Source organism: Anguilla rostrata, chromosome 7 (assembly GCF_018555375.3).
Source record: "Anguilla rostrata isolate EN2019 chromosome 7, ASM1855537v3, whole genome shotgun sequence".
NCBI classification, from domain to species: Eukaryota; Metazoa; Chordata; class Actinopteri; order Anguilliformes; family Anguillidae; genus Anguilla; species Anguilla rostrata.
In genome coordinates, this window is record NC_057939.1 from 27,800,790 (window position 1) to 27,822,424 (window position 21,635).

Consider the following 21,635-nt stretch of genomic DNA (forward strand, 5'->3'; position numbering starts at 1 on the left):
ATTTCATCGCAGATAGGCAATAAATCCCAAGCTGAAATTCTCAGCCTTTACCCCCTCCCCACCTATTCTGGCCCTCAAGTACACTTGATTTACTGTGTTTCCATCTAGCCGTTTTCCCCCATAATTCAACATTCACTTTATCTGTCTGGTTTTCCCATAATTCAGCAGTGAGGCCACCTATTTGGCCACAGCCTCAAAGCACTTCTGATGGGGAAATAAACCACACTGATTAAACGGCAAATATGAGCAGATACACACGTTCACGGTTAGAGAAGAAAAATACATATAATACCTAAACTACATTCATTCAGTAATGCAGCTATGCCAAAGGAATCATCAATTAACAATTCCATGAGAACTGCACATCCAAATAAATTTTCCTTGAAAATAGGGACTAAGCGTTTAGTACCGCAAATTCATGACAGTCTGTTCCCCATAAATCAGCAAACCTACTGTAAAAGCAGTAATAATGTTCTGTATATAAATATATAAATAAAAGAAATGGGTCCAGGAATCTTACAGTGCAGTTTTTCATTCACAAGCCCAGTTCACCGTGAAATTCCCACCCACCAGGGACATAACTCAGAGCTTCTGAGTAGGTGAAAAGTACATTTTAGTTGTTTATTTTTAGCTTCTTACACTCTCTCTCCCAGTCTCCTTTATCCTCCTGTTCTTTCCTTCCTTTAATGGCACTGGAAGGTATGCAATTAAAGAGGAACTTTCATTTTTTCCACCCAACAATTATTATGAAAGTTCTAAGAGAAAGGGGTCAGAGAGGTCAGATTCCGTAACTTCTGCAATCATGTGTGGAAAATTAAAAATTACTGGGGAGACTCTTGGAGTGGAGAGAGAGAAAGAGGGGGGTGGGAGAGAGAAGGAAAAGGAAAGAAGTAGTCCTTTTCAAGGTTTAAAACATTTCTGCATTTAGGAGGGAACCAGCAGTCATTAGGGGGGAAAAGAAATGCCATTGACCAGCAATGGAATAAATGCAGATAAAAAGATGAATTATCTGGATAAAGCACAGCAATCGGCCTGTGTGCAGACAATGGCTTCCTTCCAACCCAGGATGTTTAAATGGGAACTACACAATCATATTTTCCCGATCTTATTTGCTGCCTCCTGCACCGGAAATGCACCTTTTTGTTTCAGTGATGCATCGAGTGTGCGCGCGTGGTTGCCCGTTAGGAAGGTGAGGATTCAGTCAAATATTTTTCATTTTCAGAATCCATCGGTTTTAACCACCAGCACCCTTTGTTTAATGTCAGTCACTCTGAATACCAAACACAAGCGCATCAAGTTAAAACACCTCATCCAAAATGTTAAATATATTTATTTGAATTAATTTGGTGAATATTATAAATTAAAATAGGCAAATTTGTTGATAGGCAGGACAGTCTCTTGGATCAACCGTTATCAAAACGTACAACTCACAACCAGATTAAAATTAAGGGATTCAACAAATATTCATATCTAATCTAAAAATGAGGTTCAACTGCCTTAAATATTAACAAATGAAAGAAAATACCAAATCACAGCTGTTTCTCCCACAGTAATCTTAAATTTGTGCCGAAATTAAAAAACCAAAAGACAGCCGAATATTCCAAAAAGACCAGAGATTAAATGTAGAAGTCCAAACCTAGATGCTGGATTCAGATGTTCACTTCCAACTAACTGTTAAAAACTGACTACAAACTTTAAAGAAAGGTGCACATTTTATCTACTGAAGGGGGGGGGGGGCACCCCCTCTTCTCCTGGCTGGTGCACACTTAATGATCAGGGAGGATTTAAGGAGTACTGATTACTTTCCTTTTAATTCTCATTATTGGCTCGCGTCAATCTACAATACAACACATCTTTGTAAGGTTATAGGTAAATACTAACCCACTCTCCTAGTGAGAATTATGATGACACTAAATATGAATATTTTAAAATCTTTCTGGGAGGGACAGCTTTGGCTATTTTGGGAATGCTTGTGGGCTATTAAATGGAGATACTAGATAAGGCAACAACTAAACAAAGTTACAAAGTCAGCAGTAACTTAAATTATTGTTTTCATAGTTCACTGATTCAAGGTGCACTGCTGTAACACCTACACAGTTCTGAAGTGTAGACTCTTCGCAAAAACCTTGTCTTGATCGGTAAAACCACCAGAGATAAAAGAAATAACAAAGCAGTCCCCTTCTCCAAAGCAGGGCTGAAATTGACACCCCAGGTTGATGATTATAATAGTCCAATAACTGTCAAAAAACTGCTAATACTACAGTAATGGTATTGCTAACCCCCCCTCCCCCACCCCGATCCCTAAGCAATTGATCTGCTCTTTGTATACAAACTGGCAAAAGTCATTATTCATTATGCATTATTTTCCATTGACCTGAAAGTGTTTTCATAAGAATTTGAAACCGAGCATTTCTATGCACATAAATAGAATGTCAAATGCAAAAACAGCGGTTTTTTTAAAGAAGCATCTTCTACCTTTACAAACAGCAAAAATTATCACAATTAGACTTTCTAAACCTGAGTAAATTACCAAAAAGCAAGCTACTATTACAAAGATCCCTCTAAGATCTACCCATCGTGACTTTTTCCCCTGCTTGGAAACCTGTATATGTTACAGTTGAGCTCATTTACATAGCTTTCAAAGTTACTTTCACATTGCGTTTACGCATAGCACATGAGTGGAAGCTTAGCGTATGCTTCATTGGAGCTTTATTTGTTAATGGGCAAAGCTTTGCATGAAAGACACTGACTTTGTGATGAAGGGAATTATATTACTGTAAATAGTTTATGGTTCGACTTTATATTTTTGTCATTTTCCTCCTTGTGAGCTCTCACTCTGTTGTGATCAGGTTTACTGCTGACAAGCCTGATTTACAGCAGCCAGGCAGCTCATTGCAGGTCTGAGCACACAGCAATAGTTTCTAAGTGAATTTAGTTTGTGTATTAACCAAACATTATAAACACATTTTGTACATAGAAGGTCTCCAAAAGGACAGAAATCGACTGAAACAGAGGGCGTAGTGAAAAACAGAGAATGGGTAAATAAAAGGATATTTGTTTTTTGGCTCTGAAAAAAATATACAAAATATTCCAATTTGGAGTTTGGTGCCATTTGGAGAGGTTTTTGGGAGATTGGGCCCACCTTTAGGAAAACGCATGCCACATTTTACTGCTTTGTTCAATTTACTCCAAACATTTCCCCTGGTGTTGAACTGTATACATCCTGGGGTATGATTTGAACAAAAATGGGCTTTGTCCAGTATCAGAAGTAAATATAAAGAAAATACAAAACATTTTTTGGATTCTTTACTGTTTTTCAGCATAAATATGTCCTGTATGTTTACGGAGTGAGATGCTCATAGCATCTGGGGATTTGGTCATTTTTGTGCAAATGCCCTCTTTATTTCAAGCTGTGAACCATGGCTGTACAGTATATAATTTTGAAGATAATGGGATTTCTTTAAGACAATGGGATTCTTATAAACAGCCCCGAATTTTCAGCGAGGTTTAAGGGGTTAACCAATTTTTAATATTTTTTTAAGGTACAGAATCCTGACACGCACACACGCACGCACGAGCGCGCACACACACACACATATACACACACGTACCCACCTCGACTCGTCCACATTCACACCTCAAACGGCTACCCGCCCCGTTCCTGCGCTCTGTGTCTTATCTCCAGTCCACACTGGCCGAGCATTTTGAAGCTTCCTAGGGCCAAGAACAGGCCCAATGGTAAAATGTCCGCCATGCCGCTAAAATTATTTATTTGTCAAGACGGCTAGACGGTGATGTGGTTTTACAGCCAAAGGATTGATGTCATAAAAGTGATGCATATTAGGTTTGGCACCCCCTCCTGTTAGGTATTAGGAACCATCAGTGTAGAGCCCATTGAATGGACCCCTCTTGCCTTGAACTGCTATCCTGTGCCACAGTTTTCTCTGCTGTACTTAAAGACCAGCTCTCTCCACACAGCGAAGAATTATTATGAACACAGAATTCATTATAAATAAACTGCATAGAATAAGTTTTATTTAATTTAAATAATAATAATGGTGATAGAAAAGGTGGTATAATGAATTCTGTGTTCATACTAATTCTTCGCTGTGTGGAGAGAATTCATTATAAATAAACTGTATAGAAGCAAGTTTTATTTAATTTAAATAATAATAACGGTGATAGAAAAGGTGGTATAATGTGAGTGTTATTCCAGAAGCAGGAACAACTTTATGGTTTTATTTTTTTCTTTTGGGTATCTGTAAGTTTATAGTTACAGTGAACAATAAAGTGTCACAATATTATAATTAAATAATTATTCAATGTAAATATCCCAGAAAGCTGAAATCACACAAATTCACTCTCCCTGTGCCTCCTTCCCTCTCTCCCTGTCTCGTTGTCCTTTTCCCTCTCCCTCCCCCTGTCTTTCTCTGTCTCTCCATCCCTCTCTCTCTCATACACTCTCTCTCTGTCTCCGATACTTCAGGAAGTATAATTAACAGGAAGTGAGCCCTTCTGATAAGGACTGGTAAAAAGTTATTTTTTCACCACCCCCCTTCTGTGTAAACAGAGATTCACTCTCCAGCCTGTACTCTCTCCATCACCCTCTCCCTCCCTCCATCCCTCCATCCATCACTCAAATAAACAAGGCACCCAAACAGGGCATTGTGTGCAGGGCATCAATCTGCTCATGAGGGTCACAGCAACATTCCAACATCTCATTATTTACCCCATCACATCATTCCATTCCTACGGACAGGGACTGGATGGACCCCCCCAGTCCATAGACCTAAAATTGCGTGTGCTGACAGGCTGCTTTTTTTTGGGAGCGTGTGTGTGTGTGTGGGGGGGGTGGGTGGGGTGTGTTCCTGCATTTGACATTCAAATGGTGGCCTCAACTGGAGGGGGGAAAGGGTTAATCTCTTTCCTCAGGTAGCAGACCCATTCCCCAAATGTTCTGTGTGTGTGTGTGTGTGTGTGTGTGAGTGTGCGTGCGCGTGCGTGCATGTGTGTGTGTGTGTAGCATTGGCAGAGGGAGTGACATCTGCAATGAGGATGATGGATGAACCCTCCTCACCCCCCTTCCAAGTACCCCTCTTCAGAGGGGATGTTTTCTTAGAGCAGCCGGCCTAAACAACCCCCATGTTCCTAACAGCTGTCAGAGTACCAGCACCCCAAAACACACGGATCCTCACAAATCCCCCCTCTGCCTTATGAAGCCCAGACAGCAAGGTCAATAACTCATGATATTGAGTTTTTTCCAGAGTGCATATGCTGTGTAATGATTACATACGTGAGCAAGCATGTGTGCGTGAGTGGGTGTGCACGCGTGTTGGTGCATGTGTGTCTATGTCTGTATGCACGTGTGTGTATGTGTGCGCGCGTGTGTGTGTGTGTGTGCATGTGCCTGCATGCCTGTATGTGTGTAAACCGCAAACACTCTGACAAGAATCATTTGACCTTATAATGTGATCTTCAACTTCAAGACTTGCATTGGGGTGTGTGCACTGGTGCTGCATAATCATTAGTTGTTTTGACTGAAAGTGAGGGACCACCTCTGATAACCAGCACAGCAAGTGTTGTCAGGGAGCCGGTGGTGGGGTAACGCGGTGGAGCCTTACCTTGTCAATCATGTCGGGCCGGTTGGTGGCGGCCAGTACTGTGACGTCATGCAGTTGCTCCACCCCATCCATCTCCGTTAGCAACTGCGCCAGAACACGGTCCGCTACACTGGCCCCACCTGATCCCGCACTGCTGGCAAAAGAACACACTAGAACATCTGAGCATTTACGGTGGAACCACAGGACAAATTAAATTTTTTTTAAATTCAAAACTTAGGGGACAATTTTTATCCTAAAAAAACTGATGCAACCAAGACATAAAAAAGGAGCAAAAATGTTTTATTTTGGAACTAGTTTTTTAAAAACAACAAAAAAAAAACAATGTATGGCGCGGGGAGCTGGAGGACCCACCTTCCTCTTTCGATGGCCAGTCCGTCGATCTCATCGAAGAACACAATGGAGGGGGACACAGCTCTCGCCTTCCGAAAAACCTGCAGTCACAGACCACATTATTAATATAATTTATTATTATGATTAGCAATATTGAAAGAAAGAGATCTGCTATTAAGCGTAGGAGTGTGTGTGTGTGTCTGTGTGTGTGTACAGCAGGTATGTGTAATTGTGGTTGTCTGTGTGTGTGTTAGTGTGGTGTGTGTAATTGTGGTTGTCTGTGTGTGTGTTAGTATGGTGTGTGTAATTGTGGTTGTTTGTGTGTGTGTTAGTGTGGTGTGCGTAACTGTGGTTGGTTGTTTGTGTGTGTGTTAGTATGGTGTGTGTGCCTGAGTACATGTGCGCATGTATGTGTGTGTGTGTGTGTTAGTATGGTGTGTGTGCCTGAGTACATGTGTGTGTGTGTGTGTGTGTGTGTGTTAGTATGGTGTGTGTTCCTGAGTACATGTGTGTGTGTGTGTGTGTGTGTGTGTGTGTGTTAGTATGGTGTGTGTGCCTGAGTACATGTGCGTGTGTGTCCTCACCTCTCTGACAGCCCTCTCAGACTCCCCCACATATTTGCTCAGTAGTTCCGGACCCTGTAGAGGAGGATTGATTTAGGGTTAGGCCGAAGACTGATTTCACTTGCTTTCCATTCACTGCATAGTCGTTCTGGAAAAAACGGCGGCATTGTAGTAAAATGCTAAGGAATTGGTCTTGTAACCTAAAGGTCGCAGGTTCGATTCCCCAGTAGGACACAGCCGTTGTACCCTTGAGCAAGGTACTTAACCTGCATTGCTTCAGTATACTGTATATCCAGCTTTGTAAATGGATACAATGTAAATGCAATGTCAAAAGTTGTGTAAGTCACTCGGGATAAGAGCTAAATGCCTGTAATATACGGTAATGTAATATTACCTAAACAACTATTTTTTAGGGAAGAGAGCCAAACAAAAGGCCATTTAGGACCAGCAGTGGTAACAAAATGGATTCATGTTTTAACACAGAACCAGCGTCACACTGCTACCTCAAAGTGCTTCCTCAAAAAAAGCACCAGAAGCCCTGCTTTCTCATGAACCCACAGGATGACTGATACCTCACCCACCAGGGTGGGGCAGGGGAGGAGAAGAGGGAGGGAGAGAAAGGAGGGACTGAGCCAGAAGCAGAAGGGAGGGAGGGAGAGAGGGATGCAAGTATCCTCAGAGACCCTCCCTTCCTCCACGGGAGAAACACAGCAGCCGCCATGCCCCCTGCCCTGAATCTACACCTTCTTCACAATACCTGGCCAACAGACAATGATGCGGGGGTAACTATCTCAATAACTGGCCCCTCTAACTGTCCCACACACAGCTGCACGTGTAATTATCAGAATAAATCTGTGAAAAGAAGAAAAATCCCAATGACGTTCACAGACTCTGATGAGCAGAGATGGTGCAGGGTGTTTAATTAGGACTAATGAGACTGTGAGGTGGAGTTAATGGGCCCCTGGGGGTGGAGTTAAATAGCCACTGAGGGTGGAGTTAAGCACACTGGTACTCAGCATTACAGTGAAATGCAAATATTTAAGAACTGAAATTTGCATCCACAAACACGCACAACACACAACCTTGACAGAGAGGAAGTTGAGTCCGCTCTCGTTGGCTAAGGCTTTGGCGATCATGGTTTTGGAGCAGCCGGGGGGGCCATACAGCAGCACCCCTTTAGGGGGCTGGATCCCCATTCGGGTAAAGGATTCGGGGTGCCTCAGAGGCCACTCCACAGCTTGCTTCAGCTTCAGCTTCACCTCCTCCATACCACCCACGTCACTCCAATGCACCTACAAAAAGCAGGAACAGGAAATGACATTACACAAAGTACCCTGATGCCCATAAGTATGCTTTCACCCTCAAACTGACGGGACCTCTGAAAAAACTCTGAACTCTGAAGTACATCACAATGAGGGAACTGCCTTCTCAAAACATCACTTTTTCCACAGCCCATAGTTTTTTTTTCTCTGATTAGTCAACATGACACATGAAAGTGTTGGCTGCCACTGTAATTTTTAGCTAGTTGCTAAATTACGCTAGCTTAGCTATCATCAGCAACCAGGAGTGAGATAGCACACCTGTTATAATACCAGTGGTAGCTCAATGCACATTTTAAAGAAAATAAGCCTGACACATGCATACTTCAGAAAACAATATTCGGCTAACGTTAACGTGACCCTCTCAGTGTCATCAGTCACATCCCAGTTTGAACAGCTTTTGGGTGTTAAGACCAACTGCAACTGACATGTTTTTCATATTCTGTAAGCAAAATGTTATTACCAATGTCGAGTGGCATCTTTGATGAAAGGCAGTAGTTATAATCCACTTTTTAGTGCCGTGCAAAGTATGTGGCTGGCTCTGTTGTCCTATCCACTGAATGAATCGTGTTGTAGTAGCCTAATAAAACTCGCTGTTATGCCATTCTCGGTCGCCTATGCCAGACTTCACCCGCTCATTCTTGCCCGTTTGTTCAGATTAGAACAAACTGACATCAAACCTAACTTGAACTTAACCTCCTGGATTGCATTCAGTTCCATTTCTGTAAGAAATAATTTTAAAATAAAGCCATGTTAAACCCTATGGTTAAATCTAATGGCAATTGACATGCTTCTAAATATGCCAGTTTAATTATCATTTTTGAGTGGCATTTGTAAATGCCATTCATTATATCTATGCCTACGCCAGACATCACCGGCTCATTTTATATCATCAACTGTATTAATGTATCAACTGTAGCGCCGGGCCGCGTTTCTCAACCTTTTTCCTTCCGCAGCACACGTTGCAAATTTATAGAATTTCATGGCGCACCACTCTCAAAAGTGGTGCGCAGGCTACTGACGTGGATGTGATGTGTCAGTAGGCCTAAATTTTTTCGGGGTTTTGATTAAGTAATATGCATTTTAATGACATTTATTTTATCTTTTGTGAATGGAATTTGTTTATTTAAGTTTTTAAAATTCGTTTGAACTTTTAACTTTTTAAAAACATTTTGCACACAGCACACCCATTGGGAAATTCTGGACTAGGGTATCGCTGAAGGTCCCAACCGCTGTCTCGGGCTTTCTGTGAAGCCCTGCATGGCAAATAGACCTAAAAATACCTTAAATGAAATTTTGACAGACACACACTGCTGGTATAACATTAGCCTAAACCACACATTGCAACAAATGTTTCTATTGAAATTGCCTAAACTTAGCCATTTCACATTGGTTTCTGTTAGCTTATGCCAGGGAGATTATCTGTAACCATGAAAACCCATTTAAATCACAGCACAGAGAATGGTGCAACAGTTTTCAATGTAGCCTTCATTCCAAAAGGCCGTTACAAAACCAGAGAAATCAGCCGTGCATAATTACCAAAATAATTGTTACATTCGCTATTTGGCTAACTTTCAGAGTGAACAGGTGGTTCGGTTATTTAACATTTGAGTATAATGCTCGCCATTACACTGGTAAATGTAAGGCTGTGTAAACAAAGCAGGTTTAAACCCATTTAGCCAACAAGCTAGATGCTGAGCTAGGCCTCATCACATCATGAAGCTGTAAAGCTGCAATGGTTGTCTCATGACCCTGTCACAAATCTCATCAATCTTTTTCTTCACCAATCAGACTGTTGAGTGCACATAGTCAACACAATCAGACGATTGAGTTTCTCTCTTCAGTTCAGTCTAGAAAATTTTTTGATCCAGGAAAAATGTAAAATGTTATTGCCTGCTTCTGTTACCACACTGTGAGCCTTTGGCGCCTAATTCACTCTGGAGCGCGTTTGATGAATTTGCACAACACTCACAGGAAATGCATGGCAGAGCTCATCAGTAATACTATTTCTGGGCCTCAGCAGCTATCTTGTGGTGGTGCCACTTGCAGAAGAACCATATTGAATAGGGTTTGTTGCTACCTTATCTGTACCTGCTCTCTGATCAGTACCGCGTGTGCACACGTGCGAGTAAACTGCCCGATCAGTGCCTCCTATATGACCGTCCTTCATTTCTATTCTGTGTACAAAATATTAAAAAAGGGTTTTGGTCGGAACAGGGGAGAAAGACAGAAACGAACAGGATTTTTAAATCTGGAAAAGGACAGTGGACTGCTATAATGCCCATGAACACAAGTGCCCATGAAATAAGTGATTTCTGAAAATACATTTTCAGAAATCACTTATTTCCTTTATTGGAAGGGGGAGGTTTTTATGGGGGGGGGGGGATGGGTTATCTTTGTGTTTCCTCTGATGGAGCAAAGGGCACAGTATTTCCCCATCTCACTGTCTCGCCCTGAACCCCACCCCCTCGGGAAGAGAGGGAAGGGCCTTGGCTGGCCTGGCTTATTCAGCTCCAGCTCCACTGGAAGCGTCTTATATAAACGGATTAGAAACAAATGTTTCACTCATGTGGACATAACCAAGTGGGCCCCCCCCCCTCAACATGCCTAGCCCCCAAAAAAAGCCTCTCTCCCAGCTGTGGCAAGTAACTCAAGACCGCCTTGTTCCCAAGCATCTGGCCGCAAAAAAAAGAAAAAAAAGAAGCCGGAACATTTTTGGGGTGATCTCAGCACAGCACAAGGAAATTTGCCATTACTAGCACAAATCAGCGCTTATCCCCCCAACCCCCTCCCCCCCTCCCCCAACCCGCCCTTGTCCACCCATTCCCAAAACAACGATCTGTTTTCATCTGTTTTCAATTAGCACACAGGGAGAGGATGATGGTGTGATGAGGCTCTTCCTCTCGGGGTGGGGGGGGGGGAGGGTTGATGTCTGGCATGTGCAAACTCCAAACATCCTGTCATACCCCTGAACACCCCCTCGCCGAGCCATTCGTTACGCTTCACAGAAACAGCCGTCCCAAGCCAGGCTCTCCCGTAAGCACAGCCTGCCCCTCTCTGGAGATTTAGGGAGATTTAGTCTCTCTCTGACGTCATGCTGCAGTCCAGAGAGCAGCACTAAGAGGGACAGGGAAACCTGCAGCTCTCACATTCAGACAGGCAATGAGTGCACAGCTCAAAAACCTTCAGACAGGTTATAAGCGCACAGCCCAGGAACCAACCACTCGAGCACATAAACACACATCATTTACAGCCAAGTTCATGATCCTGACCTTCAGGTCTAAGAAAAGAGCTTCATAAATGCACTTACATCATAACAACAACAACAACAACAACAACAACAACAACAATAATAATAATAATAATAGCAGTGCAGAGTAATGGGTAAGGAATTGGGCTTGTAACCCAGAGATTGCAGGTTCCATTCCGAGAAAGGACACCACTGCCCTTGAGCATGGTACTTAACCTGGACTGCTTCAGTAAATAGATCTTGGATACTTTCAGACTTTGATTTAAAAAACACTTTTTACAAGTGAGAGCCAATCAGGACAGGACAAAATGTGAGGTGGGCAGAGTACAAACATCAAAAACAACCCAAAGGATAAGATACAATGCACACCATATCTGTTGTTATTGTTCCTTAAAAGACTAGAAATGCCACAGTGGTCCATTTGATGGTTGTCACTTGAAGAAAATCAATAACTGCCAAGACAAAATCCACATGCCTCCCTCTTTGTGACTTCTGCTAAATCTTTTGCTAATGTGTATTGAAAATTCTGATATAATTGGAATATCAACATTGCATATGAAAATAAAAATAAACACTTGCTTAAATGGCCATGAACGATCAAACTGACCACCATTTATCTTGCCTGTATGCTTGACCATTTTGATTGAGGCACGCTGCTGCAAAATGACAAGGCTGCTATACGCACTTGAGCATAGTAAATCTAATCATTATTACTGCATGACTTCTGCTAGCTATACAGTATATTCTGTTAGCTAGCTACAAGTCAGTCACATAAAGCTGTACAAGTCAACCAGATTTACAATGATTTACAATGACAAAGCAAAAACAAACTGCGAATGTGTGTTAGCAAGGTTACAAGGAGTGAGCCTGAATCAGATTCCGGCCAGGGAGAGATGTCATGTAAAGGTTATCTATATATAGCTGTTCCAGCTAGAGATATGCCAAATTATACCAAAAACAGAGAGTCTATTATTAAATTATGAATAAATAAACAAATAAATATTACTGTGTTAACTGACATTGAAAACAGAATATTATCATCTTATGACCTGTGCCAACTCAACTAGTATTAAAAGTATTAATTTCACAATTGTTGATATTAAATGCAATGTTTTATACCATTTACATGTCAGTCAAACTGACAGGTCCTGGCTTTTTAAGGTAGTATAGAATCTTGGTGGTTCTAGTGTTAAAAACCATATAAATCAGTCACAGCAATGAGGAAGAGTGTACAAGAGCTTAGTTTGAACTAGTCCAGCAAAGATTAATGTTTTTTGCTTCAACTTGATTCTTTTATATCATGTCAAACTTTACAAATTGAAGCTAAAAAAAGTTAACCCTTGAGATACCAAAATAATTTCTGCAGATTACTGATCACTTTAACAATCCATTTTAAGTAAAATTCAATACAAAATGAGTCTTTCCTATGATTCCTGCATTTTAATTAGCATCGTGTCACAGGGATCTGCATAAGTGTTTACAAAGCTTACAGCATCTCATAAAAAACATTTTTTCAATGTACAAAAATTCCAAGTTACTCACACATACAAAGCACTCTCAAGAATTCATTCATTCAACTGGCAAAATCTAGGCCTGCCTTTAAATGTATGGATATCAAAATGATGCCAGGTTACTGTACTACAAACAATAGGCTATCTTGCCTCACCAAAATTAAAGAAGCTGTATTCCAAAGCAATGCTACCCAATGTTTTCTAAATTGTTTGTCACTTGGCCCTGTGTGTATAAGCATATAGAACATGAACAGGCCATGGGTTTGTAAGAGTCAAGATTGACTGAATAGGCCTCAACACTGCAAACCTTCATCAACACCCCAAACCTCCACAAACCTTCATCAACACCCCAAACCTCCACAAACCTTCATCAACACCCCAAACCTCCACAAACCTTCATCAACACCCCAAACCTCCACAAACCTTCATCAACACCCCAAAACTTCATCAAAACCATCTCAAATCTAAGCAGTGCAGTGGAATTCCCCCTCCCCTGAGCAGGAAACAAACCTTGGGGACGTCCACAGCCACCTCCCGCATGGCGCTGGGTTTAACCTCTGACATGGCCCGCTGGAGGTCCTGCAAGGTGACCGTTACCGTACCCATGGCCTGCTGGTCCGAGAGAGCGGGGTCTCTGGATAGCACCCTCCTCAGCGCATGGAGCCCTGCACAAAAATGCACGGGGACAAATTTTAGCTGTGTTAGTTCATGCAGCACAGGACTCCATGGACTACTCACTAACCCCATCCTGAAAAAAAAAACCATACTGTCTGATTGGCTTTCGCTGTGCTGAACATGGCTGTTCCATGTTCTGGGAAGGACCAGCAGAATCCATGCACAGCAAGACACCCGCAAATACAACCACAAACACACAAGGAACCCGAAGAACCACAGAAATATTTTATGACCATGTTTATCAACAATCTCTAGCAAAAACAGCCTTCTCAGGTTAGGTCTTCCCTGCAAAAATTGACAAACAATTTTAATACTAATGAAGGCCTGAGTTAGAAAAGAAATAATGAAGTCGCATTGTTGACTGCAGACTATTTTTAAAATATTTAACTCAGCCTTTGTGGCTTAAAGTACGAAACACCTGAATTATACCTCCGCTGTGTGTGTTTTGGCTCCACGGCCTATAACCTACACAAAGACTGGAACATAGACTGGTGATATGGAAAACTTTGTTTTGTTTGTTGAACAGATTTTACTTCACAGAGGCCAGGTAGATATCTAGGTCTTATTCACAGCCGCTGTGCCATTTCAAAGCAGCAAGAAAAACTCTTTATGGCGTAATTCCCATGAGCAACAACAAGAGTTTGTTCCTTTCCTGAGAACTGTACCATGCATGCCTTTCTCCACTGGAATCCAAACGAGACAGAAATCAGAAATCAATCTTTAATACCATTTATTCTGCTTTGATTTATTTATTCTCCATTTATTTCTACAGATGAGACACAGGTGAGATCAGTCAGGAGATAGATAATGACACAGAACGCAGCATTTACATGACTATTAATCAGATTCCGAAGTGTTTTGACCTATTTTGTGCCTCTGATCAGCCAAAGATGAACTCAGGCAGATGGACAGGTACTATGCACACAGTGAACACAATTATTAATTAGATAGATACCAGTGCATTTCTCACCACTTCTTGTGGCTGAGCCATAAATGAGCTACAAACGAGACACTGTTATGCCTGAGACAAACGGAGACACACAGAGACAGGCGGGGGAGGGGCATGAAGGACAAGGAAAACAAAAAAACTGTCCCAAATCAGAGTGAGAACGCTGCTGAGAGGTTGCAAGTTTGATTCCCAGCTGGGGGCAGGGCTGCTGTGCTCCTGAAACTGTGAATTGAAGCGGTAAACAGACACGCAGTGAGGGCGAACAAAACAGTGCGCTGGCTGTGCAAAAACTACGACAGCGTTAAAAAACAGCAGAAAAGAAGAGAAATGTGATCATGGATCTGATTAACTGCTCAAAAATTTCCCACAATGCCTGCAAAACACCATCCACATACTGTACAAACACCACTTATACACTATACAACAAAACCCATCCACACAGTATACAAAACAAGTCCACACACTAAACAAAACACCATGCAAAATACAATTTATACACTATACAAAACACCATCTACACACAAAATAAAACACCATTGTGAAGGAGTAGCCCTTCACTAGCTCGTTAATTGTTTAATTGATTGTATTTAATTGTTTAATTGATTTAATTTGTTAATTTGAGGTAATTGAAACCCAGGTGCAACTGATTGGCTCAACCTATTTAAGTGTCTGTTAGTAGGGAAGGGAGGAGGGAAGGTGAGCCACTACAATCATTTGTACCGCTGGTGCTTTTAAAATAAATTATTAGTCTTTTCAAGTCTTGTTTTCTCAGTTGTTTTTAAGCCTTTTTACAACCATCCAGATGCTATTATACAAAAATCCATCCACACGTTATACAGATCACCATCCACACACGAGTCACAAATAAAATCAACAGACTACACACAGACAATTTTCTACACCCCCTCCAGCAGTACTCCATTTGGCCAGTTAAAACGAGGGACATTGCCAGAGCACAAGCTTACGAGCAGCTCCTCTCCTCCGGATGAACTGCACTCAACCCACCCGCCCCCCCACCCCCATGGCTTTCCGCGTGCGACCAGGGCCGTGGCAGATGAGTGGGATTTACCGGCAGACAAGCCTGTATCCTGTTTATACTGTTCAGGATCCGGCCAAATCTCTTTTTTCTCTTCTTCCTCCACCTCTTTTTTTCCCCCAAACACAATTCACTACGACCAACACACAAGGCCAGCATGTTACAGCCCAGGTTTCATAATGCATCCGGGGCCTCACAAAACACACACTTTCATTTATACACATGCACACTTACACACACACACACACACACACACACATACACTTATACATACTCAAAAGCACACACACTTATATATATACACACGCACACTTCTATAAATGTACATATAGACTTAAACACACACACACACCTATACGTGCATTTATACTTATACACACATGAAGTTCCATAATGTTTGGGACAAAGAGTTTTTTTTGTTTTTTTTCTTAATTTCGCTCTGTACTCCACAATTTTAGATTTATAATCAAACAACTCAAATGAGGTTAAACTGCACATTCCATACTTTTATTTCCAAACTTTCATACACTGTGTACTTTCATACACTTTGGTTTCAGCATGTACAAATTATGGCATTTTTTATGCACAGCCTACCCATTTCAGGACACCATAATATTTGGGACACATCAATGTTATGTTAAAATAGAAATCAGTCATGTTTAATACTTTGTTGCAAATCATTTGCATGCAATGACTGGCTGTGACCCATAAACATCAGCAGGTGCTGGGTGTCTACTCTGGTGATGCTTTGCCAGGCCTGTACTGCAGCAATCTTCAGCTCCTGTTTGTTTTGAGGGCTCTCTTCAGCATATGAAACAAATGTTCAATTGGATTCAGATCGGGTGAATGACTTTTCCCATGTTTAGTGAAAAACTCCTTTTCGCATTAGCAGTATGTTTGTCTTGCTGTTAGGATGAAGATGTGCTTCTTAACAAACTAACCAGGCCATTCTGTTTTTGTGGTTAACTAATGGTTTGCGACTTGCAGTGTAACCACAGTAATTCAGTTCTTGAAGTCGTCTGCAGACAGCAGCCACTGACACATCAACACCTGCCTCCCGGAGAGTGGTTCTAATCTGTTGGACAGGTGTTTGGGGGTTTTTGTACATTTATTGTTAGAATTCTTCAGTCATAAACTGTTGAGATCTTCCTTGCCTTAACAGGCCCTTTGGGATTACTGAGCTTACCAGCGCTCTGTTTCTTCTTAATAATGTTTAAAATCAATTGATTTTGGTAAGCTTAAGGTTTGGCCTATGTCTGCATGTCTTTTTTCTGATTTCTCAACGTCATAATGCTTTCTTGATTTTCATTGGCACAACACTGGTCCTCATGTTTACAAATTCCATTAACAATTCCAAAGGCAATCAAAAGCCTAGAATCAAGATTAGACTCTGAAATCTCTATTATACCTGGACTAAGAAAGCAAGTGAACCTTCCTGACTAATCAGGAGCACCTACGATGCCATTTGTCCCAAACATTATGAACTGGGGGGGACTGTGAATAAACAGTGCTGTCATTTCTACATGGTGAACAAAATGTATAAAAATACCCTTAAAATAAAAGCTGAGAATCGCAATTTTTACCACATGAGAATTGTTTGATTATAAAACTAAAATTGAGCCAAGGAAGCAGAAAAAAAAGTCTTTGTCCCAAACATTATGGGGCTCACCGTATACATCTATATAAAGTCAAGTTCATGAAGTTCATGACCTTCAGCAGTGTGCAGAGCCGTGCTCACACACGCGAAACATGCCACACTCGACTTCAAGCGTTTGACCACATGAGAGAGGGAGAAACGCCTCCACAGAGACTGTGCAGGAGACCGCTACAGGACCTCCACTCATATGAAAATAAGAGAAACAACACTAGGAAACGATCTCAGTCCTACAGCCCTTAAAATTTCATCTTTAGGTACGGAGTGGCTACCACAGGTTTGATTTATGGCGCATTTGACATACTGTGAAGCTTACTGCAGATGTGTCTAACGGGGGAGGGGAACACGCCTTTTAGTTTAATTCAACATTCTGCACAACCGCCAATTTCATTCCAATTCTTAGTGTGCACATTACATAAACAACCTGAGAGCACAGGGACCCAAACACAAACTAACCAACCGCTTGCAACTATTCTAATAATTTATTTTCCCAGGTAAGGTGGCCGAGGACGCATTCACTGGCATAACATCAGTCTGATCAAGAAGATCGATTAATACTGTGGTGTGGGGATGGCTGGTTTAAGCAGCCACACCTGCCCTGGGTCAAGCTAATTAGACCTGGCCAATTGGATAGTTGGTTAAGAATTAGATAATTGGCCAGGCTAATTGGACCCGGGAACAGGAGTGGCTGCACCAGTGCGTAGTGAGGTAATCAGTGCGCACAGGTTAAATCTGCCATCCCCACTCACAGAAGGGAGCCTCTGTCATGACTGTTTTACATCTGCTCAATTGGCTGTAACATCTTGCCAACCCTTGTAAATAAATGTGGACTGTTGGAACATCATCTCCCTGAGTCTCTGTGTTGGAGGGCCCTGTGGAAAGCCACTTCGGTGGCCCGTGGCAGGCTTGTTTGCCACAGTGGCACCCAACGTGGGGCCGCTCCGGCACAGGAGGGCCAGCCAGGAAGCACACTGGAGGAAGGGCAGCTGAGGTGTTCCCGACATGGCTTCAGACAGATCCTCCAGGCCAAAGACAGGGAGCGGGAGATGACCAGGGAGGGGAAGGAAGCGATCCTCAGCTGGGACGCTGAGGAGCTGGAGCTGGACCTGGCCGGGAAGGCAGGTCAGCTACAGGCGGTGCACGAGAGGTGGTCGCGCCGTGAGCTGGACTTGGCCGGGAAGGCGGGTCAGCTACGGGCGGCGCACGAGTGGTGGCCGTGCCGCTTTGCTTCCTTTTTTGTCCCTTTTGTTGTTTTAGTTTGTTGGGAGTGCGGGGGGGTAGGCAGGCTTCGGCCAGGGATTCTCCCTGGCCTCAGTTTGGCGTTGGGGGTATGTGGTGTGGGGATGGCTGGTTTAAGCAGCCACACCTGCCCTGGGTCAAGCTAATTAGACCTGGCCAATTGTCTAATTCTTAACCAACTATCCAATTGGCCAGGTCTAATTAGCTTGACCCAGGGCAGGTGTGGCTGCTTAAACCAGCCATCCCCACACCACAAATACAAATATACTGACAAAAACACGCCAGGAACTCAGGAAACACACATAACATCCACAACATATAGGCTACACAACACATACACAATGTGTCCACAACTTAATGTATCCGCAAGATACACAACACATATTCACAATATATGCACAACATAAGGAGAACATATACCCAACTATCTACAACAATGAATCCACAACATATTCGCAAGATATTCACTATATGACCAACAGTATCTGGACACACCGTGGTCTGGGGCTGTTTTCGTGGTTTGGGCTAGGCAGCTTAGTTCCAGTGAGGCAGCTCTTAAAGCTACAGCATAAAATCACATTCTAGACGATTCTGTGCTTTCCCTACAGTTTGGGGAGGGCCGTTGCCTGTTTCAGCATGACAATGCCTCCGAGTACACAGCAACATCCATATAGAAATGGTTTTCTTGAGAATGGTGTGAAAGAACTTTATTGGCCTGCGCAGAGCCCTGACCTCAACACCTTTTGGATCAATTGGAAAGCCAACTGCTAGCCAGGCTTATCTCACAATAAGTGCCCAACCTCACTAATGCCCTTCTGGCTAAATGGAAGCAAATACCTGCAGCAACGCTTCAACACTTAGTGTAAAACCTTCCCAGCAGAGTGGAGGTTGCTACAGCAGCAGCAGCAGCAGCAGGGTGGACCAATCCATATTAACGCCCATAATTTTGGATGAGATGTTGGATGTGAGGTGTCCACATACATTTGGCCATCTATTGTAGCATATACACAATGCATCCACAACAGACACACGGTATATCCAGAACATATACACATCAACCGGGCAGACTGAACAATACTCCTGCCCCATTGGCCTTCCACTGAGATCAGAGCTGTGGTTGATAGACTCTCTGTCTGTAGGCCCACAGACCTGGGCGTGTCTGTCTGTCCAGAAGTGTGCATGGCCCATTCTGTTTGTCCAAACTCATCATCACTGTACAGGGCTATCCAGCCAAACCAATCCCAGATCAGTGATCACCAGTCTGAGCTCACATCCATATAGATAAAACACCAAGTTACAGCACATTACTGGAATTAGCACATCTACACAACTTTCCCATTTTAGTGTCCATTTATACAGAGATATTTGCTGAAGCAATGCAGGTTAAGAACCTTGCTGACCGGTACAAAGGCATTGCCCCACCTGGGAATCAAACCATTAGGTTGCAAACATACTTCCCTTACACTATCCCACAGTCCATTCAGTTTGGCTGAATGTCTAAATAAGTTTGCCTGCTTTATATGTTAGACGTAGCTTCTGACCACTGGACCATGAGTTTACATTCAAACTAATTTCAGATGTCTGCGTAAAAGAATTACATTACATCTTTTCATGTGGAAGTATTGAAACAAAATTATCCTGAAGAGAGAGGTCTTACCCATATTCCCAAATTCCTAAATATGGAAAACCCACTGTCCCCAGGAATTGTGGGGACGGAAATGTAAGATAGCTCCCGTCCCATTGGGCTCACAGAACCCAGTGCTGCTTCTCTACCCGACCCCATCTGGACCCCCACTGCCCACATTTGGGTTAGTGAATGAAACATCCGTTACGTTATTTAGGGAAAAAACACAACACAAAACAGACAAATGAAAACCTCATGTTTCTCACGCACACACAAACACATGCATACACACACGCACGCACACACAAACTCATACACACACAAACTCACGCACACAACCACAAACCAAATTAATTTCAACATGTTTGAAATTTGCCAGTAATCTTACAAGGAAATGGGTCTTTTGGGGGGAGGGGGGCTCTTTTTTTTACAAAAAGAATGTATTTGTAAAACAGAACACTGAGCAAAATTTGTGGGTCTTGAACGGACAAAAATGAAATAAATTAAAATATAATAAAAACAAGGCAAGGCGTTCTTTTAATCATTAGAAAGTTATTTGAGTGGAGCGGTGGGGGTGGAGGGACCTTGGGGTCAGGCCCATTCAGTGGTCACCGTGCCCCGTTCCAAATTTCCCAGCTCCAAAACCGGAACACCACCCTCCCACTTTGAGCCCTTTCCCAACAGTCGCCACTGGTAACCGCTACACTTTGATGGGCAATGAGACCCTTGTGGGATGTCAGTTGACACCAAGAAACCCACCCAACAATAATAAGCACATCCATGGTAGGGCTCAGCTACAAATGTGAGCATCTTGCCCAATCCTGGCTGTGTTTACATCAGCCTGAACAGCAGCTTTACACTCCACAGCTATCGCCCCACAGAGCAGCTTTACGCTCCCCCCCCACTGCCCCAAAAAGTAGCCTTATACCCCACCCCTACTGCCCCAAATAGCAGCCTTACACCCACCCATACTGCCCCAACAGCAGCCTTATACCCCACCCCTACTGCCCCAACAGCAGCCTTACACCCACCCATACTGCCCCAACAGCAGCCTTATACCCCACCCCTACTGCCCCAACAGCAGCCTTATACCCCACCCCTACTGCCCCAACAGCAGCCTTACACCCACCCCTACTGCCCCAACAGCAGCCTTATACCCCACCCCTACTGCCCCAACAGCAGCCTTACACCCACCCATACTGCCCCAACAGCAGCCTTATACCCCACCCCTACTGCCCCAACAGCAGCCTTACACCCACACCTACTGCCCCAACAGCAGCCTTATACCCCACCCCTACTGCCCAACAGCAGCCTTATACCCCACCCCTACTGCCCAACAGCAGCCTTACACCCACCCATACTGCCCCAAAGCAGCCTTATACCCCACCCCTACTGCCCAACAGCAGCCTTACACCCACCCCTACTGCCCCAACAGCAGCCTTATACCCCACCCCTACTGCCCCAACAGCAGCCTTACACCCACCCATACTGCCCCAACAGCAGCCTTACACTCCACACCTACTGCCCCAAACAGAAGCCTTATACCCCACCCATACTGCCCCAAATAGCAGCCTTACACTCCACACCTACTGCCCCAAACAGCAGCCTTATACCCCACCCCTACAGCCCCAAATAGCAGCCTTACACTCCACACCTACTGCCCCAAACAGCAGCCTTATACCTCACCCCTACAGCCCCAAATAGCAGCCTTACACTCCACACCTACTGCCCCAAACAGCAGCCTTATACCACACCCCTACAGCCCCAAATAGCAGCCTTACACCCACCCCTACTGTACCAAACAGCAGCTTTATGCTCCACCCCTACTGCCCCAAACAACAGCCTTATGCTCCACATCTACTGT

General features: G+C 43.3%; 1 protein-coding gene across 4 annotated transcripts in view; it reads right to left on the minus strand.

Moving 5' to 3' along the window:
- The window catches only part of afg2a (AFG2 AAA ATPase homolog A), a 102,631-nt gene that overhangs the window by 63,493 nt on the left and 17,503 nt on the right, over positions 1-21,635 (minus strand). For 3 of the 4 annotated variants that reach the window (XM_064343993.1, XM_064343995.1, XM_064343996.1), the window contains exons 10-14: positions 13,105-13,259; positions 7,597-7,806; positions 6,536-6,589; positions 5,973-6,052; positions 5,622-5,754 (exon numbers count right to left, since the gene is read on the minus strand). In XM_064343993.1, coding sequence (XP_064200063.1) covers positions 5,622-5,754; positions 5,973-6,052; positions 6,536-6,589; positions 7,597-7,806; positions 13,105-13,259 — 632 coding nt within the window. The remainder of the gene's footprint in view (positions 1-5,621; positions 5,755-5,972; positions 6,053-6,535; positions 6,590-7,596; positions 7,807-13,104; positions 13,260-21,635) is intronic. The other variant, XM_064343994.1, reaches the window with a different exon arrangement.